Source organism: Opisthocomus hoazin, chromosome 7, assembly GCF_030867145.1.
Source record: "Opisthocomus hoazin isolate bOpiHoa1 chromosome 7, bOpiHoa1.hap1, whole genome shotgun sequence".
NCBI classification, from domain to species: Eukaryota; Metazoa; Chordata; class Aves; order Opisthocomiformes; family Opisthocomidae; genus Opisthocomus; species Opisthocomus hoazin.
This window is the reverse complement of record NC_134420.1, coordinates 45,293,654-45,319,817: the sequence shown is the minus strand read 5'-3', so window position 1 is coordinate 45,319,817 and position 26,164 is coordinate 45,293,654. Positions and strand designations below refer to the sequence as shown.

Below are 26,164 nucleotides of genomic sequence, written 5' to 3'. Positions count from 1 at the left end.
GTGTAGCCTTTGTACTGTTTGTCACTGATACTTAAAGCATTTTTGTACTTGAGTATGGATTTCAAAATGCAGTCCTGAAAAATTTTATGGGAAAAAGTCTCTATATGGCAAAACATTTTTACACTGTGGAATGTGACATTTCTAGAAAAAATGCAGCGTCGAAGAAAACATGTTGTCTCAATAAAAAATAAGTCTCATGAGCGTGACATTAAACTATTTTTTGACAATGTGATTGGAGAAGATTTCAGAGGTAGCCTTAGTACTTGTAAAAATGTTCTGAATGTCTGTTGATCGTGATGATGAAATTAGCATGGGACAAATTGCTTAGAACAACAAGGGTGCAAGCGTGAGGGGACTCGAATTTCCAGTTGGGGATCTAAGATGAGGTTATAGTTTCACCAAGTACTGTTGAAACCTTTGGTCAAGTTACTGGCAAACATTGCGGTGCTCGGATGATCTTCCAGTTTTTCTACATTTGATTATTGTCTCATTTTCTTTTTGATGTTACTTCAGAATTATTTTGTGAGTTCAGGTTTTATGTCTCGTGGAAAAAGATATGTATATTCCTTGCACTTTTACCACTTCTTATGCTGATTTTGAAGAGATCGAAATCTTGGGTTTGGTTTTGGGTTGGTTTTTTTTCCACCCCCTAGAAAAATATTTCCAGGGAGACTTAGTTCTGTGGAGTTCAGGATACTATATTTTTTTATGCATTTTCAGTATATCATGGGAAATGTTAAACAAAAGAACAGTGTGAGACAATGTGGGTAAACCAGGTCTTTAATGACTCTTGCTTCTTTGAAATACAGGACCATTTTTCTTCTTGAAAGTACCTTTCCAACTGTTAGTACCTTTATAATTACCTTTACAAGTACACTTACTTGCAGCAGGTTGTTGATTTGGGGGAGTGGGGGGAATGAATAGAAGAATGAAGAGGAAAAACCTGCCAAACTTGCTGCTGTCTGTAAATGTACTTTGTTTTGATCATCTCAGTTATTAGCAAGTTAACAATACACAGCAAGGAAAATAGTGCACTAACAAGGAGTACAGTAAAGGAAATTATTTGTATGGTCATGTGTGCTGTAAGGAATACTACTGGAATTTCTTTTTCCGCTGGAAATAATCTTTTAACATTGGGGTTCTTTGTCATCTATGTACAGTCCTTTAAGGATGAGCAGCCATTGCAGAATCGGGGTTCTTCTCAAGGGAAGAAGAAGGGAAATATAATTAACTTTGTTCTTAATTTAAGCTAAATAGTTTTTTCTTTGTTCAGCTTAGAGCAATAAATGTAGATCTCCAGACTGATGCTGCTCTGCAAGTGGATATCTCAGATGCACTCAGTGAGAGGGATAAAGTGAAATTCACTGTCCATACAAAGGTAAAAGCCTGCGTTTGTGTACTGAATGTTTTCTTAATTGTATAGAAAATAAAGTTTGATTAAACTGTGTATTGAAACAAGTGTAACATGACCCAAAGGAAATGAGAAAGTAGCATTATCTTGTGTTTTAGAGACTGTGTAGCTGCAGTGCTTAAGAAAAAGATGGCTAAAAAATTATGAGGTTAAGACACTGTTTAGAAAAAAGTGACATTCAGTTTTTTGTACTGATGCATTGTCATGCTATTCCCCTGCTTATTAATTGGCCTATTTGCAGGTAGAATCTTTAATATACCTCAGTATTCTTCTTGGATTAGGCATGGTTTCAGATTCTAAAAATACATTTCATAACGCAATTACATTCAAGAATCATTTGTATTTACTGCTTGTTTATAGCTTTTCTTCTTTTTTTAGATTTGAATGTTTATTGATTGCAGAATCACAGAATAGTTGAGGTTGAATATAATTTCTGGAGATCATTTAGTCCAGTCTCCTCCCTCACTCCCACCATTAAATCAGGGTGAACCAGAGCATGTTGCTCAGGACTTGTCTGTTTGGATTTTGAATATCTCCAGGGGTGGAGACTTCACAACCTCTTTGGGCAACCCATTCCAATCGATTGCTGCACTAATTAAGACAGGGGTGGTGATTGCTGTATGAACTTTTTGTGGGGAAAATCTTTGCTTGGATGATTGGATTATTTTTGCATGGATATTTTTGTTTGTTTCAGTAGTGGAAAACATTGTGGGTTTGGGGTTTCTTTGGTGCATGGGTTGCTTTTTGGGTGTTTTTGTTTTTTTTGTTTTTGTTTGTTTTTTTTTTTTTTTCTTTTCATAGTTCTTCCTTCGTCTTCCCTTCTAGAGTTCCTTACCAAATTTCAAACAAAATGAATTTTCTGTTGTCCGGCAACATGAAGAGTTTATTTGGCTTCACGATTCTTTTGTTGAGAATGAGGACTATGCTGGCTATATCGTAAGTATTACAGATCTGTTGGTTTATGTGCACTGTTTTCTGTGGGCTGTATCAAAAGTACTTGCGACTGCTTTTGAATGCAATGGAAATGGCAGATGTTCATTCCTTCTAAAATCAGATCAGATGCTCTAATTCTTCATTTTAGGCAGTTACACAAAATTAATGGTTGAAGCAAGCTTGAAGGCAATTTACGGTAGTTGTCATGCTTTCTTGCCTTTCGCTCCTAAGGAGTGAGTAGTTTAATCTGTATCTACGTGTATTTTTAGTCCACCGTGTTAAAAGTGTGGGAGAGAGGTGAACTGTATAACCTGGTGGTGTTCTTTTTGCAAGCTAATGTTTAACTTAGTTACAAGTTTTGTGTTGCCTTTGTTTTAGCTGGAACGGCAGAGTGCAGTAACTGAGCTGTAGTAATTAGACTTTTCCAGTTCTCATTAGGAAGATCAGAATCATTTTGCCATAAATCATTTGGAGGGGGAAAAAAAATAATGCAAATATTATCTAGAAGAACTACAGAAAACCTTAATACACAACTTAACAGCTTAGCCTTTGAAGTTTATTTCAGGCCTTCAGGGAACAGAGGTCCTAAAATAGTCACCGTAAAATACTTAAAAACAGGTGCTGCTGTTCATACTTTAATTACAAATAGGAATATTTGTCATCTTGGTGTGAAAGTTAGGTATTCATTTTGTGTTTGGGGGGGTGTCTACTGGTTCGGAAGGTAAACATATATTTCTAATTGTCTAGTGGGTGCATTACGATGAATATAATCTGTGATGTGTCACACCATTCTTGAGCTAGTCTTTTTTTAGTCAGAAAAGCTATTTGAAGTGACTAGACCTATAGTGTGGTAGTAACTAGTTTCAGACAGTTGACTACGTAGATGCTGGCTTTTTCTTTTTTGTAAGGTGTTAATGTAATGGGCAAATACCAGTGAATGAAAATTTAAGCATTGTCTAGCTTTGTTCTGTGTCTCTCTACTGATAGTAATTCAGGATTAGTTTGACTCTGATGTTTTCTCTTTCAATGTTACTATACTATATTACAAGATTAACCTAAAGACTTGTTTACTCTGTGCTTTGTTATTTCAGCAGATGTATCTTTAATGTCAGCAGTGCTGCAAGAAAGTACTAGTGCCTGCAAACAATATGGAATGGTTTTGGAAGTTATAAATGGATGGTGTGAAAACAATTGTAGAATTCTTTTTTTCTTTAAACAGGAAATAGTCCTTACCAAATAAGCTAAACCAAAACCAATCATAAAATTATTTCAAGTTTTTATTCATTATAATAGAAAAGCTAAGTATTATTTGGTTTCTGTTGTAATTAAGCTACTGAAGCCATTAGTTAATACTTTAGTAATCTTCAAGGACGCCTGGCCAAAACTGGTGTAGAATGCAGCATCTCTAACTCATGAATGAGAGGCTTTATCTGTAAGTGCTGTAATGAATGATGAAAGAGAGAGTCATATATTTAAAAGCTGCAGGCAATCTACAGTTCCTGTACTGAATGGATGTTGTTTGACTGAGAAGATGAGCAGTTAAAAAAAATTTGATTCAATTCCAGATTCCACCAGCACCACCCAGGCCTGACTTTGATGCCTCGAGGGAGAAATTGCAGAAACTTGGAGAAGGGGAAGGATCAATGACTAAAGAAGAATTCACCAAGATGAAACAAGAACTAGAGGCGTATGTAGACTTGATTGCTACTTTTTTTTTTTTAAATCCCTCAACTTTTAATGCTGTTTGCTGTCCCATGTTTCTGATTTCACTGTAATGGTTCTCTGTGCGATATAGGCTTGAGAATCCAGTTGCTACATAACCAGGGTTATCTTAGTGATCATGATCAGAGCCATTAGGAAAATTGTAGAAAGAATTCCATGGAAGATCTTCTGAAACGGGGAAAAAAAAAATCTGCTTGTTCCTGAGCATTCTTTTATAATGAAGTAACTAGTTAGATCCTGTTCTTCACAGAATACCTGCAGAGGGAGGAGGTAACATCTATCTGTTTTAGTTCTGATATTCCACATTTTATAAGCATAATGAGACTTTAAGGTTTATACATGTTTTGATTGAACTGGGGTTTTTTGCTTGCGGTTGGTACTGGAAACATAGATGCCACCCTTCTGTTCTCCAAGAAATCTGGAGATTACTAGAAAATACTGTTTTTTGATACTCCCCCCTTTTTTTTTTTTGCGCAAGGAGAATATACTTCCTGAAAATAGTATTTTCCCCTACTGTGAATTTAATGTGTATTGAAATACCGGCTCTAAGGCTCTTTGTTCCATACTGAGTTACACAGTGAAGTTTCTCCTTGCTTCATCCACTTTCCTTATCATGAATTCACTTCTTTGATCTTTTTACTGTCATTGGTTTCAGTTTTCAAGTGTATATTTACGCTGCTTCTAGACTGCTTCTATCAAGAGCTCTGAATTGGCAAGAAAAGTACATAGAACTCTTAGAACTGCTGCTTTCTCTCTGAACTCCAGCTGCTGTGAGCAGATGTCTTAAAAAGCTCTGTATTAGTGTTACGTACAACAGAACTTATAGCAGAGTAGATATACACTTCATATGCAGAAAACTGGAAATCAGCAAAACAGTATAGATTTTAAAGAATCTGTGGTTTTCCAGCGGCCCTGATCATGATTCTCTTGTGGTCTGGTTAGGGGTTGGATAACACAGAAAACTTTGGGTTTCTTCTACTGCCACCTCCATCCTCTGCATCCTCCTTTTTTGTCTTCACTGAATGACTACTACTCTCACTGAGATCAAACATCTCCCAACACTGGCCCTGCTGGTTTGCTGGTATGTAAATCTTAACCTCCTTGCACATAGTGGAAGCAAAAGTGTTGATTATCATTTCACCATTTGACCTCAGAATGGGGAAGACCCCCTTCCTCATTTCTAGACAAGTTACATCGCATCCATTGAGTTTGCAAAGCAAAGTGAATTCTAGCAAACTTGTATTGATAAGAATGCCTTCCTCTTAATTAAATCACAAATGAGTAATTCCATTAAAGTTGAGTTGGCTGAACTGAGCAGCTATGCGATTGTCATGGTTAAACATGATTTTTTTGGTTGTACCTACCAAATACAGCACTTAATTTCACTTTTAGAACCACTATGAAGCAAGACATCCACGTAAGCATCAGCCCCAAAAGGCTAGGTGCTTTAACATGGAATAAAAGATTGCTATCTAAACAGCTAACAAAACTACATGAACATTTACATAAGTAAGGAGGGTGCAAATAGGCAAGGGGATGGAGATGGGGAGGAAGGAATTTGCACATCAGCTACATAGTGCCTAGTGACCATATCTCAATTGCTTGATTTTTGGGGAGTTGGGGAAAGGACAAATGAGGTTACACTTTCAGCAAACCAGTCTGTGTTAGCTAGCCTAAAAAATTAGAATGTATTTGTTGAGCCTTCATTAAAAGTCTCTGTAATATGTTAGGGCTTCAAATTTCCCCCTAGTATTAATATTGTACTGTTTGTTTATGTATATATCAAATATTGAAGTGATAACCTCGACTGTATCAGCTTACAATTTTGTATCCTTACTGAGAACCTCTAAAAGCTGCTCACTAGGCTTATCTCAAACTTCATTGCTTCATGTGAAATTCTCATGTCTGTCTTGTTTCTTGTTTTCAGTGAATATTTGGCTATATTCAAGAAGACAGTTGCAATGCATGAAGTGTTTTTGTGTCGCGTGGCAGCACATCCTATTTTGAGAAAGGATTTAAATTTCCATGTATTCTTGGAATATAATCAGGATGTAAGTATTAAAAACTCAATTGCTGGCAAGAAAAATGGACATGTACTTTTATGGTAGGATGGAAAATTGATTAAGAGAGCTTTACCTCCTGGAGCAAATTGCATTAATTCCTTCATACCAGACATAGTTGTATTGTAAAAGTTAGAAATTAGCTTAGTCCGTAGGAGTTCATTTGCCTGTGACCTGGGCAACGAAATACACTGTGTGCTCTAGCCTTAGCATCAAAAATATTAATGGGAATCCAATATGTTTTGGATTTAAAAAAATTAGCTTTTGGTGGTGATTTCACATGATGTTACAATTGTCCACTCTTTGATTGATTTTTTTTTTTTTTTTTTTTTTTTTCCCGGGGAAGAATGGTGCAACAAAGATGGAATGCTGATTTTTAGGATTTGGAACCATGGTTTAAATGCTGTTGCAGACAAAACTAGAGAGGATCTCTAGTTAAATGTTCTGATAAGTAAATCCTTTTTGTTAATGATATAGGTGAAAATGTGGTTAATTTTTTTTTTTGTAGCTATTGGACTAGTGTGGCTATCCACATTTCACATACTGAGTTACTATCTAATTTTGAGTGGAGAGAACTTTCTGGATTCACAGTAACTCTTTGGTGTTGGAGTTAGTGGTTGCTTGTATTCTGCAAACAGTTTTTAGTTGCTTTATAAAGTTGCAGAAATCAGCATTGAACATTGAAGAAATCATTACAAAGATGACAAGATTACATTACAAGATTACAACTGAGTACATGCTTAACTTCAAAATATGTTACAGAGGATCCTCTTGTTTCTGGATGTAGAAATGCTTACTGATTCAGGAACTCAGTTTACCAAAATTGGGCAAATTTAGATGGACAGGAAGAGTGTGAGGAGGCTGAAACCAGCATTATCCTCTGTGCAGTGAGGGGTAAATGCTTCTGTAGTTTCTGAAAGGCAAAGATCTGCCATTCTATGCTGATTATACTAGGTTAACAGCTATACAGTGAGTGGTAATAATTGCCTTATTGGTAAGTGAAATGCACACCTTGTACATTTAGTATTATCTATAGGTGCTAGACTGTTGCTGGTTTGGGTTTGTGGGGTTTTTTGTTTATTTATTTTGGGTTGTTTTTTCTGGAATAGTATTTTAGCTGATAGGGAACAGTCTAGTAAATGAGGTAGTCTGTCATTCTGGGTGTGTGGTGCCCTGTCCCCATTAATGCAGTGTGTAAGACTAAGCAGAGAGCAGGAAAACTGGTTTAGGAGTAGCAGGTTGTGATATGTAGTTCTATTTTTTAAAGCTTTTATTGCCTCCAGAAAATGAACTAACTTGATAAACAAATTTGTTTTTCAGTTGAGCGTTCGTGGGAAAAATAAGAAAGAGAAACTTGAAGACTTCTTTAAAAATATGGTTAAATCGGCAGATGGTGTCATTGTTTCAGGAGTAAAGGTGATTACTGCTTAACATATTGAGGTTTGAAATGTATTAACATTTTTCCCTTTTTTTAATGAAGCGGAATTTTACATAGCTGCAAAAAAGGGATTTTTGTAGCAATGTCTAACTTCATAATTGGAGGCAGAGCGTGGGAAGGAACCTGGGGCCCTGGATGCAAGATAACTGAGAGCTATCTGGTTGCTTCTGCGAAAGAGAGTTTTCAGTACTCTTTCCCCTGTTTTATGAAATTAGGCATTTTTTTAATCTGTAGATAAGTGGTAATCTGTCTCTTGTTCTGGCCTGTCATTTTATATAGTTAGAAGGTGCACTAGCTTTGATGACTGCTGCAGCTCAGAAGTTACTAACACAGTGTGAATTCTACCAGCCTTGTAACATCCTTCTACTGCTTCAAAGCTAAGAGTAGCAGTAGAGGTGGTACTATTTTTCCCAGTAGATGCAAGAATGTAACTGAGACAAAGAAAAAAAGAATTTTAATGAAAATTCAATTTCATTTCAACTTTTCCAGAAGTTGAACGATTGATGGTATAACAAGCATAAATTCTGCAGAAGATTGTTTTGATCGCCTTTATTTCTAGTGGTAACTTTCCATTTGCAAGAAAATTAGAAGAGCTAAAATTCCTAGTTGTAAAATCTTGAGTTTTGAAACTGCTGGAAAGTGGATATAACCATGGATTAATTATGACTTGGAGAAAAATATAAAGTCCAGATAACCAGCAGTTTCATAAGCACATTGTTCAAAGCCCATGACGTGGGCTATTTCATGGTATTTAGCATCTGTGCTATTTTATTGGGCTTTTAAAAAGAAACGTAAACTGAATATCTCAAATTGTAATACAGAAAATATTAAAATTTAACTACATTTACCAGCCTGCAAAAAATCTGTCATCAAGATCAGCATTCCTGAGCTAGGAGTTCATATCTCTGCTGTGACCGCAGCATTTGTACAATGGGGTGTCTTTCTTTCCCGCTCCTCTTTTTATAGGTAGATGTCCTTTTATTAAGTACTTGACATTTATTCTATTTTTCTGTCACCAAACTGATAGTTAGTAGTGAAATTATTTGCTTCACTTTAGGTTTAGTTATCTAGACCTTTAAGATGCTTGTTACAAATTCTGAATAAATTCGTGATAAAACTTCAACTCATGATAAAGTAAGTGAAGAAGAAATCAGTTTACATAAATGGTGTTTTGGACAATAAAAATAGATTGCATTTCATGTCACAGCAACAGCAATGTATGTAAATTTACTCTGCAATTGCTCTGTACAGAGTGAGTGAAATAATGTTTTTTAAATTTTTCTTGTTTTTTGTAGGATGTGGATGACTTCTTTGAACATGAAAGAACATTCCTTGTAGAATATCACAACCGAGTCAAAGATGCATCTGCCAAATCTGATAAAATGACAAGATCACATAAAAGTCAGTTACTTTTCCAGGGTGAAAAAAGTACTTGTTGAAAGTGTACAGAAGTGGTTTGTGAGGAGCAGTAATTTCTAGGGTTTATTTTTGCATGTGAAAAGTGAATTAATTTCTCTAAGTGTAGTCTTTGGTTAGTCTAAACAATTTAAATCTGACTTTCAAAGTTCAGCCTTTGCTGTAGATGGAGTAAGAACAGCCTGATGTTGATACTGAAGATATCTTGATTCTTTGTGCTGTCCCTTTGAAGAGACACACACTTTATGTAATAATATTTTTTGAAGTCTGATTCTTAGTGTTTAAAATGTAAAGGTGGGTAATATAGCAGTAGAAGTGATTTTATTCCTAATGAAGATGCTCTTGTTTGGATGAACTTGCATTCATCAGAATGCAATTTCTTGGCACACTAGGCTTTGGATTACCTTGCTAAGCAGCAAACTCCTATTGACGCCATTAGTTCTGGACTGGGAAGACCATACAGCTAGGCATTCACAATCCAGGCGGTTCCTACAGAGCATTGATGATAACTTTCTGATGCAAGTGGTGGAGGAACCAACAAGGAAAGGCGCTCTGCTGGACCTTGTATTAACAAACAAGGAGGGACTGGTTGAGGATGTGAAGGTTGGAGGTAGACTCGGCTGCAGTGACCATGAAATGGTGGCGTTCAGGATCCTGCATGGAGGAGGCAGGGTGATAAGTAGGATCAAAGCCTTGGACCTCAGGAGGGCTAACTTTGGCCTCTTCAAAGACCTACAGGGAGGAATCCCATGTACCAGGGCTCTCGAAGGCAGGGGGGTCCAAGAGTGCTGGTCGCTGTTTAAATGTCACTTCCTCCACGTTCAGGAGTGGTGCATCCCCCTGAGAAAGAAATCAAGCAAAGGAGGCAGGAGACCTGCATGGTTGAACAAGGAGCTTCTAGCGGAGCTCAGGTGGAAGAGAAAGGTACATGGAATGTGGAAAGAGGGACAGGCCACTTGGGAAGAATACAGGAATGTGGTCGGAGCATGCAGGGATGTGACAAGGAAGGCCAAGGCCCACCTGGAATTGAAGCTGGCAAGGGATGTCAAAAACAACAAGAAGGGCTTCTTCAACTACATCAGCAGCAAAAGGAAGGCCAGGGACAATGTGGGGCTGCTGCTGAATGAGGTGGGTGTCCTAGTGACAGAGGATGCAGAGAAGGCAGAGCTACTGAATGCCTTCTTTGCTTCAGTCTTCAGTGCCAAGGCAGGCCCTCAGGAATCCCAGGCCCCTGAGGTAAGAGAAGAAGCCCACAGAGAGGGCTTTCCCTTGGTTGAGGAGGACTGTGTGAGGGATCGCTTAAGCGATCTGAACGCCCACAAATCCATGGGCCCCGATGGAATGCACCCACGAGTGCTGAGGGAGCTGGCGAATGTCATTGCTGAGCCACTCTCCATCATCTTTGAGAGGTCCTGGAGGACAGGAGAGGTGCCCGAGGACTGGAGAAAGGCCAATGTCACTCCAGTCTTCAAAAAGGGCAAGAAGGAGGACCCAGGGAACTACAGGCCGGTCAGCCTCACCTTCATCCCGAGAAAGGTGATGGAGCAGCTTATCCTGGAGGTCATCAGCAAGCAAGTGGAGGAAAAGAAGGTTATCAGGAGTAGTCAGCATGGATTCACCAAGGGCAAATCATGCCTGACCAATCTGATAGCTTTCTACGATGGCATGACTGGCTGGGTAGATGAAGGGAGAGCCGTGGATGTTGTCTACCTAGACTTCAGCAAGGCTTTCGACACTGTTTCCCATAACATCCTCCTAGGGAAGCTCAGGAAGTGTGGGCTGGATGAGTGGTCAGTGAGGTGGATTGAGAACTGGCTGAATGGCAGAACTCAGAGGGTTGTCATCAGCAGTGCTGAGTCTAGTTGGAGGCTGGTAACTAGTGGTGTCCCCCAGGGGTCAGTACTTGGCCCAGTCTTGTTTAACTTTTTCATCAACGACCTGGATGAAGAGTTAGAATGTACCCTCAGCAAGTTTGCTGATGACACAAAACTGGGAGGAGTGGTAGATACACCAGAAGGCTGTGCTGCCATTCAGCAAGACCTGGACAGGCTGGAAAGTTGGGCAGAGAGCAACCTGATGAGGTTCAACAAGGGCAAATGCAGGGTCCTGCACCTGGGGAGGAACAACCCCATGCATCAGTACAGGCTTGGGGCAGACCTGCTGGAGTGCAGCTCTGTGGAGAGGGACCTGAGTGTCCTGGTGGACGACAGGTTAACCATGAGCCAGCAGTGTACCCTGGCTGCCAAGAAAGCCAATGGGTTCCTGGGATGCATTAGGAGGAGTGTGGCCAGCAGGTCGAGGGAGGTTCTCCTCCCCCTCTACTCTGCCCTAGTGAGCCCCCATCTGGAGTACTGTGTCCAGTTCTGGGCTCCCCACTTCAAAAAAGATGAGGAGCTACTGGAGAGAGTCCAGCGGAGGGATATGAGGATGGTGAGGGGACTGGAGCATCTCTCCTACAAGGAGAGGCTGAGGGAGCTGGGCTTGTTCAGCGTGGAGAAGGCTGCGAGGGGACCTAATAAATGCTTATAAATATCTGAAGGGTGGGTGTCAGGAGGATGGGGCCAAACTCTTTTTCAGTGGTGCCCAGCGACAGGACAAGGGGCAATGGGCACAAACTGAAGCAGAGGAAGTTCCGTCAGAACATGAGGAAGAACTTCTTCCCTCTGAGGGTGACAGAGCACTGGAACAGGTTGCCCAGGGAGGTTGTGGAGTCTCCTTCTCTGGAGATATTCAAGACCCGCCTGGACAAGGTCCTGTGCAGCCTGCTGTAGGTGACCCTGCTTTGGCAGGGGTGTTGGACTAGATAACCCACAGAGGTCCCTTCCAATCCCTACCATTCTGTGATTCTGTGAAGTAAGGTTTCCATTTTTCAGCCTTTTAGAGTGGAGACTGGAATGTGTACATTCAGTAGCTTGGTTTGCAGGGCCTCTTTTCTTACTGAGGTGAGTTTTTTCCACTGGGCTCTTGATTGCTCTTCCTGAGCTGAGTGCTAGCTAATGTAATTTCTGGAAGCTCTAGATAGTCATCTTCAGTGCAGTGCATTTAATTGAGAAAAGGGAAAATCCTTGGTTTAGGACTACTGTGTTTGGTTTAGGATTACTGTGTTTTGAGTAGCCCAGAAAAAAGTTGACCTTTATTGCCCTTGATTTTAAGCTTTTGTGCCTAGGTAAATCAAAATTGAGCTACTAGATTCTGTCTACTTTCTTGAAGTTTTGTGCAATTCACAGATTCTGTCTTTGCTGTCTACGGTAATACAGTTCATGCAAAACCAGGCCACAAACCTGTTATGAATCTCCATTGGTAAGGACTCTGAAGTGGATATTGAATGAGACATTAAACCAAGACTTTACTGAGCTCTTTGGATGCTTCTCTTGCTGTTGTATGAAGGCTGAGTCTTTTGTAGCTTTAGTGTCCATGCTGGGAGATGGGGAGAGTCAATTATGGCTTAAGTACGTACTAAGAGGCCCTGTGTCTTCATTCAGTTCCCACCTGAACTGGTTTTGGTGTTTTGTTTGCTTTCTGAAAGTGAAAACTGAACTTCATTCATGGTGGTTAGGTGCCAAACTTTAGGTGTTGAGAGAGCCTTTTGCATTGGTTGTAGAACCAGGAAAGTTGTTAGAAATGAGATTGTAGAGGATCTAATGGGAAAGGATTGGTCAAACTCATGACACAGCTTCACTGGTTTTCGGATGCAAATCACCTAGGATGTTTATTGGCAACTTTTACCAAACTGTGAATTGGGACAAATGGCACCTTTTGGAATTCTGGCTAGAGGAGTAGAGCAGTGACCTGAAAAGCCTGTTTTAGAAATGGGCAATCTGTACTTTATGGATACCTTGTGAGCAGGGCTTGCAAAGATACTGACTTCCTATTTCCAGCAGAAAATCTATTTTTATGTTTAAATAGGAGGAATAGAAAGGGAGGTTTGTAGCTTCCTAATACCATTCTTCACTGTAACCATCTGCACCGGTTCCCTTGGGATGTATGGAGTAATGAATTGGGTGGAAGGTGACCCACTCAATCTGTTAAAACAAGGTTGTTTTATTAAAAAAAAAAAAACTGCTCAAAGGCAAATGAACTTCAAAAATAACAAGCAAATATATTTTCCTGTTCATTGCTTGGATCTGTTAGCATTTTCATCATGCATTGAGTTTATACTAAAAGGTCTTTTAAAAAGCCATTCATGGAAAGATTTGATTTGTGTGATTACTGTATAGCAGTACCTCACTAGTTAAAATATGCAGCCTTCTTACGAACCCTGCTTCTAATTTCATTGTTTAAAATGCTTGAACACTAATACTACTTCAGCTGGTGACCACTTGTTGGCGAGGTAAGGGTTTCCTGAAAATTAGGCATGTGCTAGAAAAGGTGTTGTGCATATAGTGCTGTATTTTCGTAGTTTGGGAGTTTGTATTTAACTTACTACTCTCAAGCACACAGACTCTTATTATTGTTAGACTGTGATTTTTTTTCAAATAGCTTTAGACTTTAGATTCAGAGTTTAGCCATTGAGTTTGTTCATCTTCCACCAAAACAAAACCTATCAAAGTTACACAGTAAATTCACCCAGCAGGTGCTAACCGTATTAAATATCCCTAGATAAGTTACAGACTTCATGATTTGGTGAGAGCGCCATGTTTATTGTGTGAAGTTATCCTTCATAACAAGTGACATGATTGAAATTTTATTTCTGCTTTTGTGTTAAAGCATGTTCCTTTTAGAAAAACACCCACTCTTGAAGCAAGAGAGGAACTTCAAAATTTTCAGAAAGAAGGGGGAATGAAATAGTAAAACAACTGCTTGTTTGTTTTTCCTAGATGTGGCGGATGACTATAATAGAATTGGTTCTTCGTTATATGCATTAGGAACGCAGGACTCCACAGATATATGCAAGTAAGATATCGTTAATAGCTTACAGGGCAATTTGCTAAGTAGCAGTCTTAACGGTAGCCTGCTGAGATCAGTAGCTTTCTTGTTATGAGAAAAACAGAATTTGTTATAATTGTGTCACATGAAGAGATTCTTCTTCTCTAGTATTTTGTTTCTGTAACAGGCTGCTTTAATACTTTTGCTTTAATATTTGTCTGGAAAAAAATGCTGGTTTCTGAACTTTGTAGAAAATTACACAGATGAGATGGAAAAGTCCTCACAGGATAAGAAAAATTCCCAACTCTTTCACCAGTTGTTTTTTCAAAGCATTTAAAGTGCTTTGATACGTGCAGCAAGAACAGGTCTCAGTCTGAATATACTGACTTTTGTCGGTGTTCCCTGTACCAACATCTTGAAAAACAGTTTTGCTGTTCTGGCAAATTTACTGCCAGAAAAAGAAAGGAATCTACAGACATCCTTAAAACTTTGAAAATAGAAGAGGGTCTCTATGTACAGATGTTTATCCTTTAATTTTTCAATGATTTGCCTGAATATCAAGTTTGGTGTATGTGAAAGTGAAAGTTAGTTAACTAGCTTAAAGATGTTGATGCTTGTGAACTTATTGTCTGCTTATTAGAGTTAGTGTGACGACAGGTAGAAGATGAGTTTGAAAGTTAACTGATTTTTATTAATTTACCTGAAGTAGAGTGATACACTTCCAAATGTGGTGATAGCTTACATATCAATCACTTTGATTATAGTATTGAGATTTGATGTAGTCTGTTAGGATCTATCAGGAATCACGCCTCTCTTCTGTCAAAACAGTACGATTTGACTGAAATTCAGTCTGCTGTTGTGCTGAACCCTTGTATTGTCTCCTCTGAGGAAGATGTGCTGCATTGTTGCTCAGCCTCCCATGCTAGTAGGGCATGTGTCATGTTTACCGTGTAAGGAAAAGTGCATTCAAATTTGAGTGAAGGACACTTGATAATAGCGTAGGACCGTTAAGCAGAGTAGTGGTGTTCGGGGTTTAATTCACAGAAGCATAAAGAATCCCTGAGGAACTGTGCAATTCTTCTTTAATAAAAAACATCCATCTGTTATGCTAAGTTTGTCCCTTTTCTTAAGTTCTACAATTCCCAGGTGTTTGAAGTGCTACAATTTGAATCTATTATGTTCTCAGAGTTCTGTGAATTACAGTTCTGAGCAGTGCCTTTACAGCGTTTATTGCCAGACACAGATTACATTTTGAGTTCTAGAAAGTAATTAGACTGATCAAATTAATGTTGTAATATAAGCTGTTTCCTTTGTGCAGGTTTTTTCTGAAGGTATCAGAGTTATTTGACAAAACAAGGGTATGTACTATGAAACCTTTTTAGATGCATTCTTTGTGTACATCCTGGAAGTGACAGGACATCTTGTGTCAGACATTAATATGTGGATGTTTTATGGATGCTTCTGTATGAAGCATTTAAGCAATGTGTGGTAGAGAATGAAAAAGCATAAGATTTCGGTCGTCTGTTTCATAGAAGGATTGATCCTTAGAAGTCTTCAGTCTACATTTCTAGGCAGTCTTCCTGTCTTCCATGTAAGACACTAGTAAAGCTGCTGAGACCTTCCATACTTGATAGTGGGTATCGCAGCACTTGTAACAGGAAAAAAAAAATAGTGTAATCCTTAATTAAAAAAATGGCAGTCATGCTGCTTTTTTCTGGAGCCAAGATCTGTTTCCACAATTATTCAACTCAGAAATATTATTGCTGATGCTCCTAACCAGATTTTCAAATATCTTGTCTCTTTCGCCTTACTTGTTTGGCTTGGCAGAGCAAAAGATGCATGCCATGTGTCAGGAAAATTTTCAAATGAAAAATGTGTGCGTTTCCTAAACACAGGCAGTTATATCTGCATAAATGCGTACCTTTAGAGAAAATGAAGTTAATTGAATTACTTGCTTTGACCTAAAATGTTGCCTTTTAGAATTTTTTTTTAAATTAAGATTTTAAAAATGCACTTGCAGACTCTGTGTCTAAATTCACAGAAATGTCTATTTCAAATGCGAACAAATACATGGTCCACAAGACCAATAAACTTAACACATGCAGTTACACAACTAATCTGCAAAGATACGTTAAAAATGTTTTCCTTTGATCTCAAAAACAACACAGAAGAACTTCTTGTGCAATACTTTATACTAGAGAAGTTTTTGTTTCTCTGCTGTTCCTCTAGCATATGATACATATAATTGAAATTGGGAAGAAAGCATTGCTAAAAATAGAAAGTTGTCAGTTACTGCTTGCACACTAGGTTATTGCTTGCATTTTAATACAAAATCCTAATACTGCTTCTCATGATATGTCTTTATTTTGTGACAAATGCATGATCTTAGTTTTTGAAAAAGACAATCTGTCATGTACTGTTATATATTTTATGTTGTAGTTACAAGTGAATACCCAGAGTCGGGATGTTTTTCAGTTGATGCTTTTATTTACTGTTTTTCCAGAAAATAGAGGCCCGGGTATCTGCTGATGAAGATCTTAAACTTTCTGATCTTCTGAAATACTACCTAAGGGAATCTCAAGCTGCTAAGGTGAATGTATGGCTTTTTGTTCAGTGAAAGAGTGTTTCGTTAAAAAGCAAACAAACAAAAAAGGGATCATTTTGAGAAATACTCAGTAGGTAGATTAAAATACTGCCACCTCTAACCTGCAGTTTCTCCCTCAACTGTAAAAAAAAAAATGGATTTCTGTTGTATGTAAGGAGTAACGATGCAATTGCTGACCATGGGACTGACGATTTGGAACTGTGTGATCCACTTACCAAGGCCAAATCGTGCAGTATAATTAAAAACAGTGGAAGAGCTGTTGATAAATTGTTCATGTGTCTGCAGTGTGTTTGCTACTGCCAGACTGCAAGCAATTCTACTTTTTTGTTAATATTAAAAATGGATACTCCAGATGCTGTGCAAGTGCTGATACAAAAACATGGGCCAAATTTGATTATACCTACTGAAAATTTCATTCTTAGTGTTGTTTGATGTAAGATGATTAAGTGACATGACAGAAGGAGGAAGCATTTGACAGAAAATGTCTGTCATTAGAAGATCACAGCAATAACTGTTGCACAAAAACACGCTACTGCCGTTTTTGGGCCCTGTGTGCATTTCAAATATATAATCTAAATATAGTTTGTTTCTGATTTAATAAACTGTGAAATTTCCCATGATTGCCCCTTTGTAGGCTTTTTGGAGTATCATCCAAGCCATCCGGTGCTAGCCTCTGTCAGACAAGATGCAGAACAAACAATATTAAATTGCATGTCTGATCCAGTATGGACATTCCCGTGTCTTGCAGGATGAAGTAAAGTGGATGCAAATAATTTAGTAAGAGCTGAAATACATCAAGAAAGACTAAAATGAATCTAATTTTTAAAATTATTATTACTTGGCATATACTAAAATCCTTAGCTAGATTCTTGTGAACTCTATGTATCCCTTGTACTTTTTTTAATAGGATCTCCTATATAGAAGATCTAGGTCACTAGTGGATTATGAAAATGCTAATAAGGCATTGGATAAAGCAAGAGCAAAAAATAAAGATGTGCTGCAAGCTGAAACTACTCAGCAAATATGCTGTCAGAAATTTGAGAAAATATCTGAATCGGCAAAACAAGGTATTTGAGTGGTCTTTGATCCTATGTTACTACTTGAAAATTAACAGATTTTAGGATATTTAATTAATGAGAATAGATTTTTGTTCTGTTGCCTAAGCAGCTCTATTACCTTGTTATCAGCATTTACCTATTTTAGAAAGTTCAAATGATATTTTCTGTTGGTTCCTCATAGCTTCATTAGGCAGAGCAAAGCCTAGGTGCAAATTATTTGTTAACCCCTTTTTATGTGAATAGGGTAGGATACAAAATGATAATTGCTAGCAGTAAAGGCAAACCTAATCTTTTAAAGTATTGTCAAAATTCCCCTTTTGGTTTTATGCATTCTTCTGTGAAGGCAGCAGTCTGCCACAGAGATGATACTACATTAGAAAAGGGAGAGATCGTGAAATGAGATTTCACTGAAGTTGCAGAGTTTCAGTAGCTCTGGAGAAGAGGAACCTTATTTACATTTCCTGGAAACTTGCTCTTTTTTTTAGGCTAATGTTGTGAGTTAGTAGTCATCTGACTCATTATTTGAGGCAGATTTGTTCAAGGTTTAAACACCATGCTCTTCTGTTTTTATCGTTTAAGAGTTGTTTGACCCTGTAAATCTGGCTAATGATTCCTACGAGACAGTGGAGAACGAGTGATATTATTAGCCACAAAAGTATATCCATAGAGCATACTTGCTTCCTCTGTTCTTTGTGCTAGTTTTAGCGTAGTATCTTTCCTAGAAACTGTTATATGTCAGCCTTGAAAGAACAGTGCATATGGAATAAGAGAATTAAATGTTTAAAAGCATCCACATTGCAGTGTTTCTTTTTTTTTTTTTTTTTTTTTCCAAGAGAGCTTTGTGTCCACAAAAGATTAGCTAGAGATGAGGAACTGCAATGACGATTTGCCTTCATCCAGCAGCATAGTGGTACCTTTGAGCCTGGAATGTGCTGAGATTAAGCTTGAGTTTTTCCTTTTGCCTTCTTTCACCCGTTACCTCTTCCATGCTGAAGGAAAGTCTATTAACAGTGGAGGACACTAGCAATCATACTGTTAGTTAATCCATTTTGATTTTCTGTAGAACTGATAGACTTTAAGACAAGAAGAGTTGCAGCATTCAGAAAAAATCTGGTGGAACTAGCAGAACTGGAATTAAAGCATGCTAAGGTAACTGTGATCTTTTTTGGCCTGTATTTCAAGTGATTTTAAATATTACATGCTTGAATAACTGAAATGTCTACATTAGTTTTGTGTGATATGCACTTAGCGTCCAGGAAGGCGAATTTGAAGGTAAGTAGTCTTCAGCAAGGTTAACTTTCTTGAATAATAGAGGTGGGGGGCAGGGAAAGTACAGGTGAAATACTGTGAGGGACCGGTATGCTTGAGGTGCCTTTGGAAAACTCATCTCCTTGAAGACAATTTTGGCTTCACTTTTATGTTTCTGTAGCTGTTTGATATTCATAGCTGCACAGTTTGAATACCTGCCTATTTTTAAAACCTCATCTCACCATTTTACTGTGAGATAGGAAGTGGTTTCTCCTGTTATCCAGATCTTGGGGACCTGATGTATAGGACAGGCTATCTACTAAGCAAGAGATCACATAGGCCTGTCTGAAGTCAGAGTAGCATTATTCTGAGTATGCTTTTTGAATCTTTTTGCCTTTAAGCTGTAGAGTGCTAACAACAGATGAGTTGCAGATAGCCTCTCAGTAAAATAACTTTTTGCAGGAATAAAACTTTAAGGGGCCTGTACTATGCTTAAATTTCACAGTGTATTTGATTATTTTAATCCACATGAAATTAATATCTTTGGTTAAATCAGGTTAGCTACTGTGATTTCATAGACATGTATAACAGTCTCCTATGTAACAAGTCCTATAGCAGGACATGGCTGTCTTTTAAGTCAACTCTTCAGCATTTCTCATCACAAATCTGAAAGTGCGCTGACTACCAAGCTTTGAATTAGCTCAGAATATATCTGTTGAAAGGACTGGTTGAGAGGTGTATAGTATTGCTGAGTTAAATTGTTGCTGCTTTACACTCTTTTCAGTAGTGTTGATGGTGTCTCTTCTTCATTCTGCCAAACTCATGCTTTGTAAAACTAATGCACTGTAAAATGGGTTGTTTTGGGGATTTTTTTTTTTTTTTTTAAATAATCTTTGTAGGTAGAAGTTCAGCTTGATGGGCTGGTAAAGTAATTGGTAAAGTCTGGAATACTAGACTGCTTTGTCAGATGAACAGTGCATACTTTAATATGCTATGTCAGAAATTCAGCTGTATTTTCCCTAAAGTCTTAAAACTTCTCATAATACTCAGCACTATTCAGCCTTCGTACTTCTCTCTGTGTAACAGCTGTCTATATCCAGTCCTGAGTCTCACAGAAATCCCCATGTTTGGTCATGAATGTACTAGTTACGGGGTTTAGTGAAATTAACAGTCCTAACAGTTGTACTTGGAACAGTGTTTATTGATTTGCCATATCATGCTGTAGTAAGGGAATGAATCCACAGTGCTTCTGTCCTGCTTCAGCCATTGACTCTTCGACATGTCTTGTAACTGACTCTTGCTGAAGTCTCCACATGCCTTGGAGTGGAATGCTTAAAAAATTTCTCTTATCTTCGAAAGTGTCCTTAAAGAATGACTTCTGTTAACTTTCTGTGCAAGTCAAAATCTTGTAGTAATATCCTCTTGAATTTTGACAGCTAATAACTGCAGAAGGCAGGGCGAAAATGCTTAATTTCTGTAGCTTTCAACGTACTTGATACGTGCTTCTTGCTGTTGTCAGTTTTCCTGGAAGAGCTTGAATTTTTTTAGCAGTTCTTCATTTGTCACCACAGCTTGTGTTTAAGACTTAGTTCTTCAGATAGTCTGTTGCAGTCTGTGACTTACCTTGTCGTAGTAGATTTACTAGGAAGAAGTGCATAAGGCTGTAATGGGCGCTTTGAACTGTAGTCCTCTTTTTGAAGGGGAAGGGGTTTTTTTGCTGACCCTTTTCACCTACTTTATCATGGAGCGCTGCAAGATTCACTAGACAGTTTTGAATATTTGAAACTTTACAATTTAAAAGGTCATTTTGACTAAGGTTGACAGTTTTGGAAATGTTAACAAATGTTGTGACTTTTTGAATGAAAGGATATGTTCTTTCTTACTAGGTTTGAAAGTTCTGTTGTTTTCAAAGTCTGTGTTTCATATTTATTCAAAACAAGCTACTAAAGATGGACCAGTTTGGTTGCTGTGCTTTTATTTCTACAGATTCTGAGTTGGATTATTAAAGAATGTACAAGTGCAGTAGATCATATCTTTCAATTTTATATAATGGGAAATTTTCTTGTTAATGCTATAATCAGTGTATTTGAGGATAGTCTTATGGATAGGTTTTTATTAGTCTGTACAGAGTACTGAAGGATGAAACGGTTTGGTGGAAACTTTCTGAGGTAGTTCCATAAAAGGAAGAAAGATGATATGAAAAGACTTCGGGTGTTTTTGAGACGGCATTGTGCCCTGATGTGTGAAGAGCAACGTCAGGGGAATATGAAGGTTTCTCCTTGTCCCACAGAGAGGACATTTTTATACTTGTTGGCAGTGTAAATGATGAACAATTCCCCCATTTCAGGGGGCCGGAGTAGCCCTGGTTTTGGCTGGACTAAGCTGGGGTGTTTGTCGACACCTACTTCCTCTTGCACTTGAGCCGAAAGAGAGCGAGCTGGTAGAAGCAGAAAGCAAGCCGCTTTTTCATGTAGGCAATAAATAAATGAAGTCAGGTGAAAAGCCCCCTGCTTTAAGGTTCTGGATGAAATACTTTGTTGATGCTGTGGCAGTCCCTGCCTTAATGTTTTTGCAGCTACTGGAGGCAGGTGAAGTTTTAGCAGCCCCAAACGGAATTGCTTGGCTTGGTGATGCTCTGTGGAGCACAGCACTCCCAGACTTGGCAACATGACCTGTTACTCAGGTCTGTGTACTCTTGAGTGGAGTGAGGGGGCTAGGGGCAACAGATAATACTGGTGCAGGCTTTTGCTACAAGTCTTTTATTGTGATTTTTTTTTTTTTTTTCCCCCTGGGATGAGTACCTCCAGACTAGATGTCATGCAGGTACATCTGCCCCTGAATCAGTCTAGCCAGGTGGCTTCTGGACTTGGAGTTGCCTGGCACAGAAAGCACGGAGGTGAAATCTGATTAAGTAGTGGGTGCTGGAGCTCACCTGAGAGGCTGTCTGTGGGACAAATTCAGGCACAGTGGAGGCTGCTGCATGACGTACTGTTAAAAGTTACTTGCTCTGTGTGGAAAGAAGAACACAAATCCTAAAACACAGAGATCGCCGCACGAAAGAAGTCAGAATGGCTAAAGTATTGAGAGAAGGTTCTGAGAGAGGGCTCGCATTTCCTGAAGTGTATCTGGCTGCGTGGCTCTAGAAGACTGGAGGGTGATAGGGAAATCAAGCTTTTAGTAAATCAAGAACACTGTATATACAAATACTAAGTGCACTCTCTCTCTGCCCATTTATGTTTATACTACTTCCTTATAAAATACTTGTTTTAATGTGCTAATATCCTCTTGACCTTTCCTGGCTGCATCTCAAGACTTTTGAAAAAGCTAAAAGTCAGACTGTGGGTTGAGATTGCTTTACGTTGATGCAAGTGCTCACTACTGCCAGGAAGGATGATGATGCATGACATGGCTCTGTTCCTTTCCCTTATATTGGCACTATTATGTGTGCAGCTGCACAGTAAGGTGGAGCTATAATTTGCTCAGGGTTTTTCTAAGCTTTACTTTCAGTCTTGTTTTCACAGCATCCCTTGGGTCAAAACACATAGTTGTGGCTAGGAGGGGCTGGGAGTAAGAGCGTGCTGCCTTCTTATCATCAGCATGTGCCCTAGATCTACTCAGAATAGCTGCCAAACTGCAGCTTTAGGTTCTGTTTGGTCTCTGACCTATACTAAACAGATGGATGTTGCTTTTGCTATGGCCATTCTGTCTGACTGTCCCTCTAGGTAGTGTTTAGCTTCTGTTTTGCTAGCTCTGTGTTTCTTGATGACTTCATGCAGCTGTAGCTAATGTAAGACCTGATTAAGTGTTTGGGCGTTCAGTGCAAAAGCTGCATTTAAACCTATTCAGTATTATAAACCATTGAATTTTGAGGCGTTCCTGTGTTGGACGTCATGTTCATGAAGGGAGGTTTGATAGCTGGTGAAACTGCTGAAGTTATAATCATATACTTAAAGCATTCATGGCCTTGGCTATACTTCTAGAGTCTTTTAACGTACGAATTGTAACTAAGATAGCTATTTCCTTCAAATTAAAAAATCTAAACATCTCTTTCCACAAATACTAATATATATGCTCTTGCGTCTGTGGGCTTTTGTGGAAAAAGGATTTGTTGCATTACTAGCAACAGATGTCTGTTTGGAACTGACAGACGAAGCGAGTAAGCAAAATCCAATGCTAAGGGATTTGGTTAAATGCTTTGTCAGTAATTCTTTCTTTCCTGAAAAGGATGTTTCTGTCACCATGGTTCTGCCAGTAACTATAATATGTAGAGCTTAGTAGTCTGAGTTGGCAAGAAACACTTTTCTGAATCTGAATTTATAGGACTTTCTCAAGCTATGCTCATGTGCATCAAGTACGTCAGATGTTGCAGCCAGAAAGAGTAATGGCTCGCAGCCTTTATTGCCCTTGATTTATAATTAAATAAGGTTGTTCTTGTGAACTTTGTAAATTTTATCTAATGAAAATGAATGATTTTCCTATTTGGAAAACTTCAGTAGTCTGGCTGGCTGAGTCTGGAAATGACGGATGTGTATAGGGTATCTTGGTACCATCTTTTCTTTAGAGTGCTACATAGTGGCCTGTGAATTCCAAATATACTTCATGCTGCTGATGGGCTGTGACGAGACAGCCAAAAGAGCACTATCACACTTCTGTTATAAGTAACATGCATGCAGTCCCTAATTATACTTTGGACTGAAATATTCTGTTTGAAGACTGAAGACTTCACACTGAAGTATTCCTTTTCATTCGTTGCTTCGTTACAGCTAACAATCAGCTGTTCAGTAACAGAGACCTTATATTTATGAATCCTGTACACTAGAAAGATGAGCCACCAAATCCCTATGCATCTCATGTATATTGAACTTGTTCATATCACAGAATTACAAGCCTTTTAAGTAGCTTGTGACTGTCCTTTGTCAGTACAGGCATAAAAGGACAAGAAGCTGTTGAAGCCGTAACTGAAATCGCTGTCTTCTGGAGAAGGCTGAAAATGATTCAGTAGACACAACTGGGAATCTTCTACTTTGAAGCCTTTAATTTAATTAATTCCTTAATCTGGATTATAAGAACCTTAACGTGTGTGTGTGTGTGTGTGTGTAGAATTAATATTTCTCACCTTTTGGGGCTGAGGGACAAGTGTCCGTCTGCCTGTCTACCACAGGTCACTTGGAATGCTTTCAGCTGAAAAAATTATTTAGTACTTGTGTGGACTGTTTATCAAGGACTGTTTAATTACATGCTTTTGTATTTTGATGTTTTTCTTACAGGTTTGTTTTTGGATCCAAAAGAAGGGCAGAAATTCGCCTTAGAGATAAAGCTTAGTTAATGTTCTGATAATCACTTCTGTAGCTCCAGTTCTAACTGCTAAACGCAATTTTGATGGCCAGATCACCTGGCTAAGCATGTAAATCATGTAAATCTCAAACAGGGCCTGTCCTCCCAACAGAGCTAGGAGTTTAGGGGCTGCTATAGTGAGGAGATATTGAATGCTGTAAATTGGTCAACACTTTTTGATGATTCAGTATGATATATGAATTCTTCTGCTTTGGGAATAATATTCCAGTGACAGAGTAATGGCAATACTATATAAAAAATTAAAACTTTGTAACTTTGAACTTAATTGCTAAGAGAGTGTTCTGCAGCAAATAGTTTTTGGGGCCAGACTAGATCTTTAGTAAGAAATTTGGGACGGAACATGAGAAGGGTACTAAATGCTTATTTTTGAATCGCAAATTGGCTCCATTTACTTCGATGACACAATGCTTCGACATTCAAAAAAACTCTTTAAAAGTTATGTACAGAAATATTTCTATGTAAGCTTAATACCCATCCTCCTTTAGTGCTGTCATTGCTAGTGAAAAAACATCTTTTTTTGTCACAAGTGTAAAAGAAAGTAGCGAAATGCGGTCATATTTTTCTTTATTTTTACAGGGTAACTTGCAGCTGCTGCAGAGCTGCCTGGCAGTGTTAAATGGTGACACATAAGCTACGCTCCGTCCTCCCACTGACAAGGGCTGCCCTCCTCTGGATTTTGTTTTCATGACTTTAAATAGGCATTTACAGTTCCCTGGAGAAAACATTTGACAAAGTGCACATGAGCAAGCTCCATCTTTCAGAAGAATTAAAACAAACACCTGAAAGTAGCTCCAGACTATATGAAGCAACAGCATACTTGTTATACGTACATATTCATGTTTATTTAATCATTATATGCTTTCATTGTTCAGAAACCAAATGCTCTGTTTTTTGTGAAAATAGCCAATATAATTATGTTCATGTTATGAATACTATGATACGGCTGCCAATCTTATTTACCTTTGTAAGTAATTTCTGAAGTTCACCATTTGAAGCACATTGTTCAAATGGCCTAAATATTACCATTAGATATTTGAATATTGTTACTATAATGGCATTGTATACTGTCTTAGTTTTTTTTCCATGTACTGATATCAAGAAACTTAATCTTTTTTTCAATTGTGAACATTTCTTAGAAATTTTGGAGAACTTTGTGTAACCTTTATAACTATGATTTAAAAAGAAAAGCAAATGCATTAGTATGTTTGCCTTAACTTGTAGACTAATCCAATTATTGTAAAATAAACCATGAAATCAATGATTTTTCTAAAATTACGCAGACATTGTATCATCTGTAAGCTTAGTATTTTCTAGTAAATCAGATTAATTTAATTAGCTTTTTCTCTCTTCATCCTGTAAAACCATTGAGTGAGTATTGGATCGGTCTGACACTGAACACTCACCCAGTAATTTTTCAGTTGCATTCTCAGGTTTATCTGTGACTTTCCTATCCAGTGTACTTAAATTGTTTTGAGCTTGGTGGCTGACTCTGCAGTTTCTTTGCCAGAAATGCTTTTCAGAGAACTTTGTGGGTTTCTTGCCAGAAAGGGGAAATAAAGTAGCAGTAGGGACCTCAGAAAGTGCATAAAATATCAATGAAAGGTAATACTGCCCCACTGTGATACAGATGAGAAGTTTTGCTTCCGAAAATAAAAAGTAAAGGTATCCCAAATAAAGGAAGGCCTGGAAAGGATCTCATTCTGCTAACTGGACTCAAAACTTGGAGCTGTGAATCCAGTTCTGTTTCTTGTGTTGCTCTGTGTCTCTCACTTGAACCGTGAAACTTTTCCGAGAGGTGCTGTTCTGTTGTGTGATTTCAGGATGTCACAAAATTGGGTTTTATTGATGAATTGCTCTTTACAGCGGGACTGCTGCTTCGTACGAGTTTGTGGATCTCCAGTGGAGCGGCAGAATTACGGCGACGGGGATGTCTGGAGACGCAGGTCAACGTAAGTCAGCGTCCCTGTGATTTACAGACCCCTGGAGGTGGGGCGGTTTGTTTCGGGTTTTTTGTCCTCGCATCGAGTGCGTCGGCCGCCGTGGTACGCTCGC

General features: G+C 38.4%; 1 protein-coding gene across 4 annotated transcripts in view; it reads left to right on the top strand.

Annotated features, from left to right (window-relative positions):
- SNX6 (sorting nexin 6) overlaps positions 1 to 25,387 on the top strand; it is a 30,071-nt gene extending 4,684 nt beyond the window's left edge. For all 4 annotated transcript variants that reach the window (XM_075425536.1, XM_075425534.1, XM_075425537.1 and 1 more), the window contains 12 exons: positions 1,274 to 1,378; positions 2,237 to 2,347; positions 3,910 to 4,031; positions 5,994 to 6,117; positions 7,447 to 7,542; positions 8,860 to 8,965; positions 13,798 to 13,873; positions 15,165 to 15,204; positions 16,350 to 16,436; positions 17,359 to 17,518; positions 18,573 to 18,658; positions 24,689 to 25,387. In XM_075425536.1, the coding sequence (XP_075281651.1) occupies positions 1,274 to 1,378; positions 2,237 to 2,347; positions 3,910 to 4,031; positions 5,994 to 6,117; positions 7,447 to 7,542; positions 8,860 to 8,965; positions 13,798 to 13,873; positions 15,165 to 15,204; positions 16,350 to 16,436; positions 17,359 to 17,518; positions 18,573 to 18,658; positions 24,689 to 24,742 (1,167 nt within the window). In that variant the 3' untranslated portion in view covers positions 24,743 to 25,387. The remainder of the gene's footprint in view (positions 1 to 1,273; positions 1,379 to 2,236; positions 2,348 to 3,909; positions 4,032 to 5,993; positions 6,118 to 7,446; positions 7,543 to 8,859; positions 8,966 to 13,797; positions 13,874 to 15,164; positions 15,205 to 16,349; positions 16,437 to 17,358; positions 17,519 to 18,572; positions 18,659 to 24,688) is intronic.
- The last annotated feature ends 777 nt before the right edge of the window (positions 25,388 to 26,164 follow it).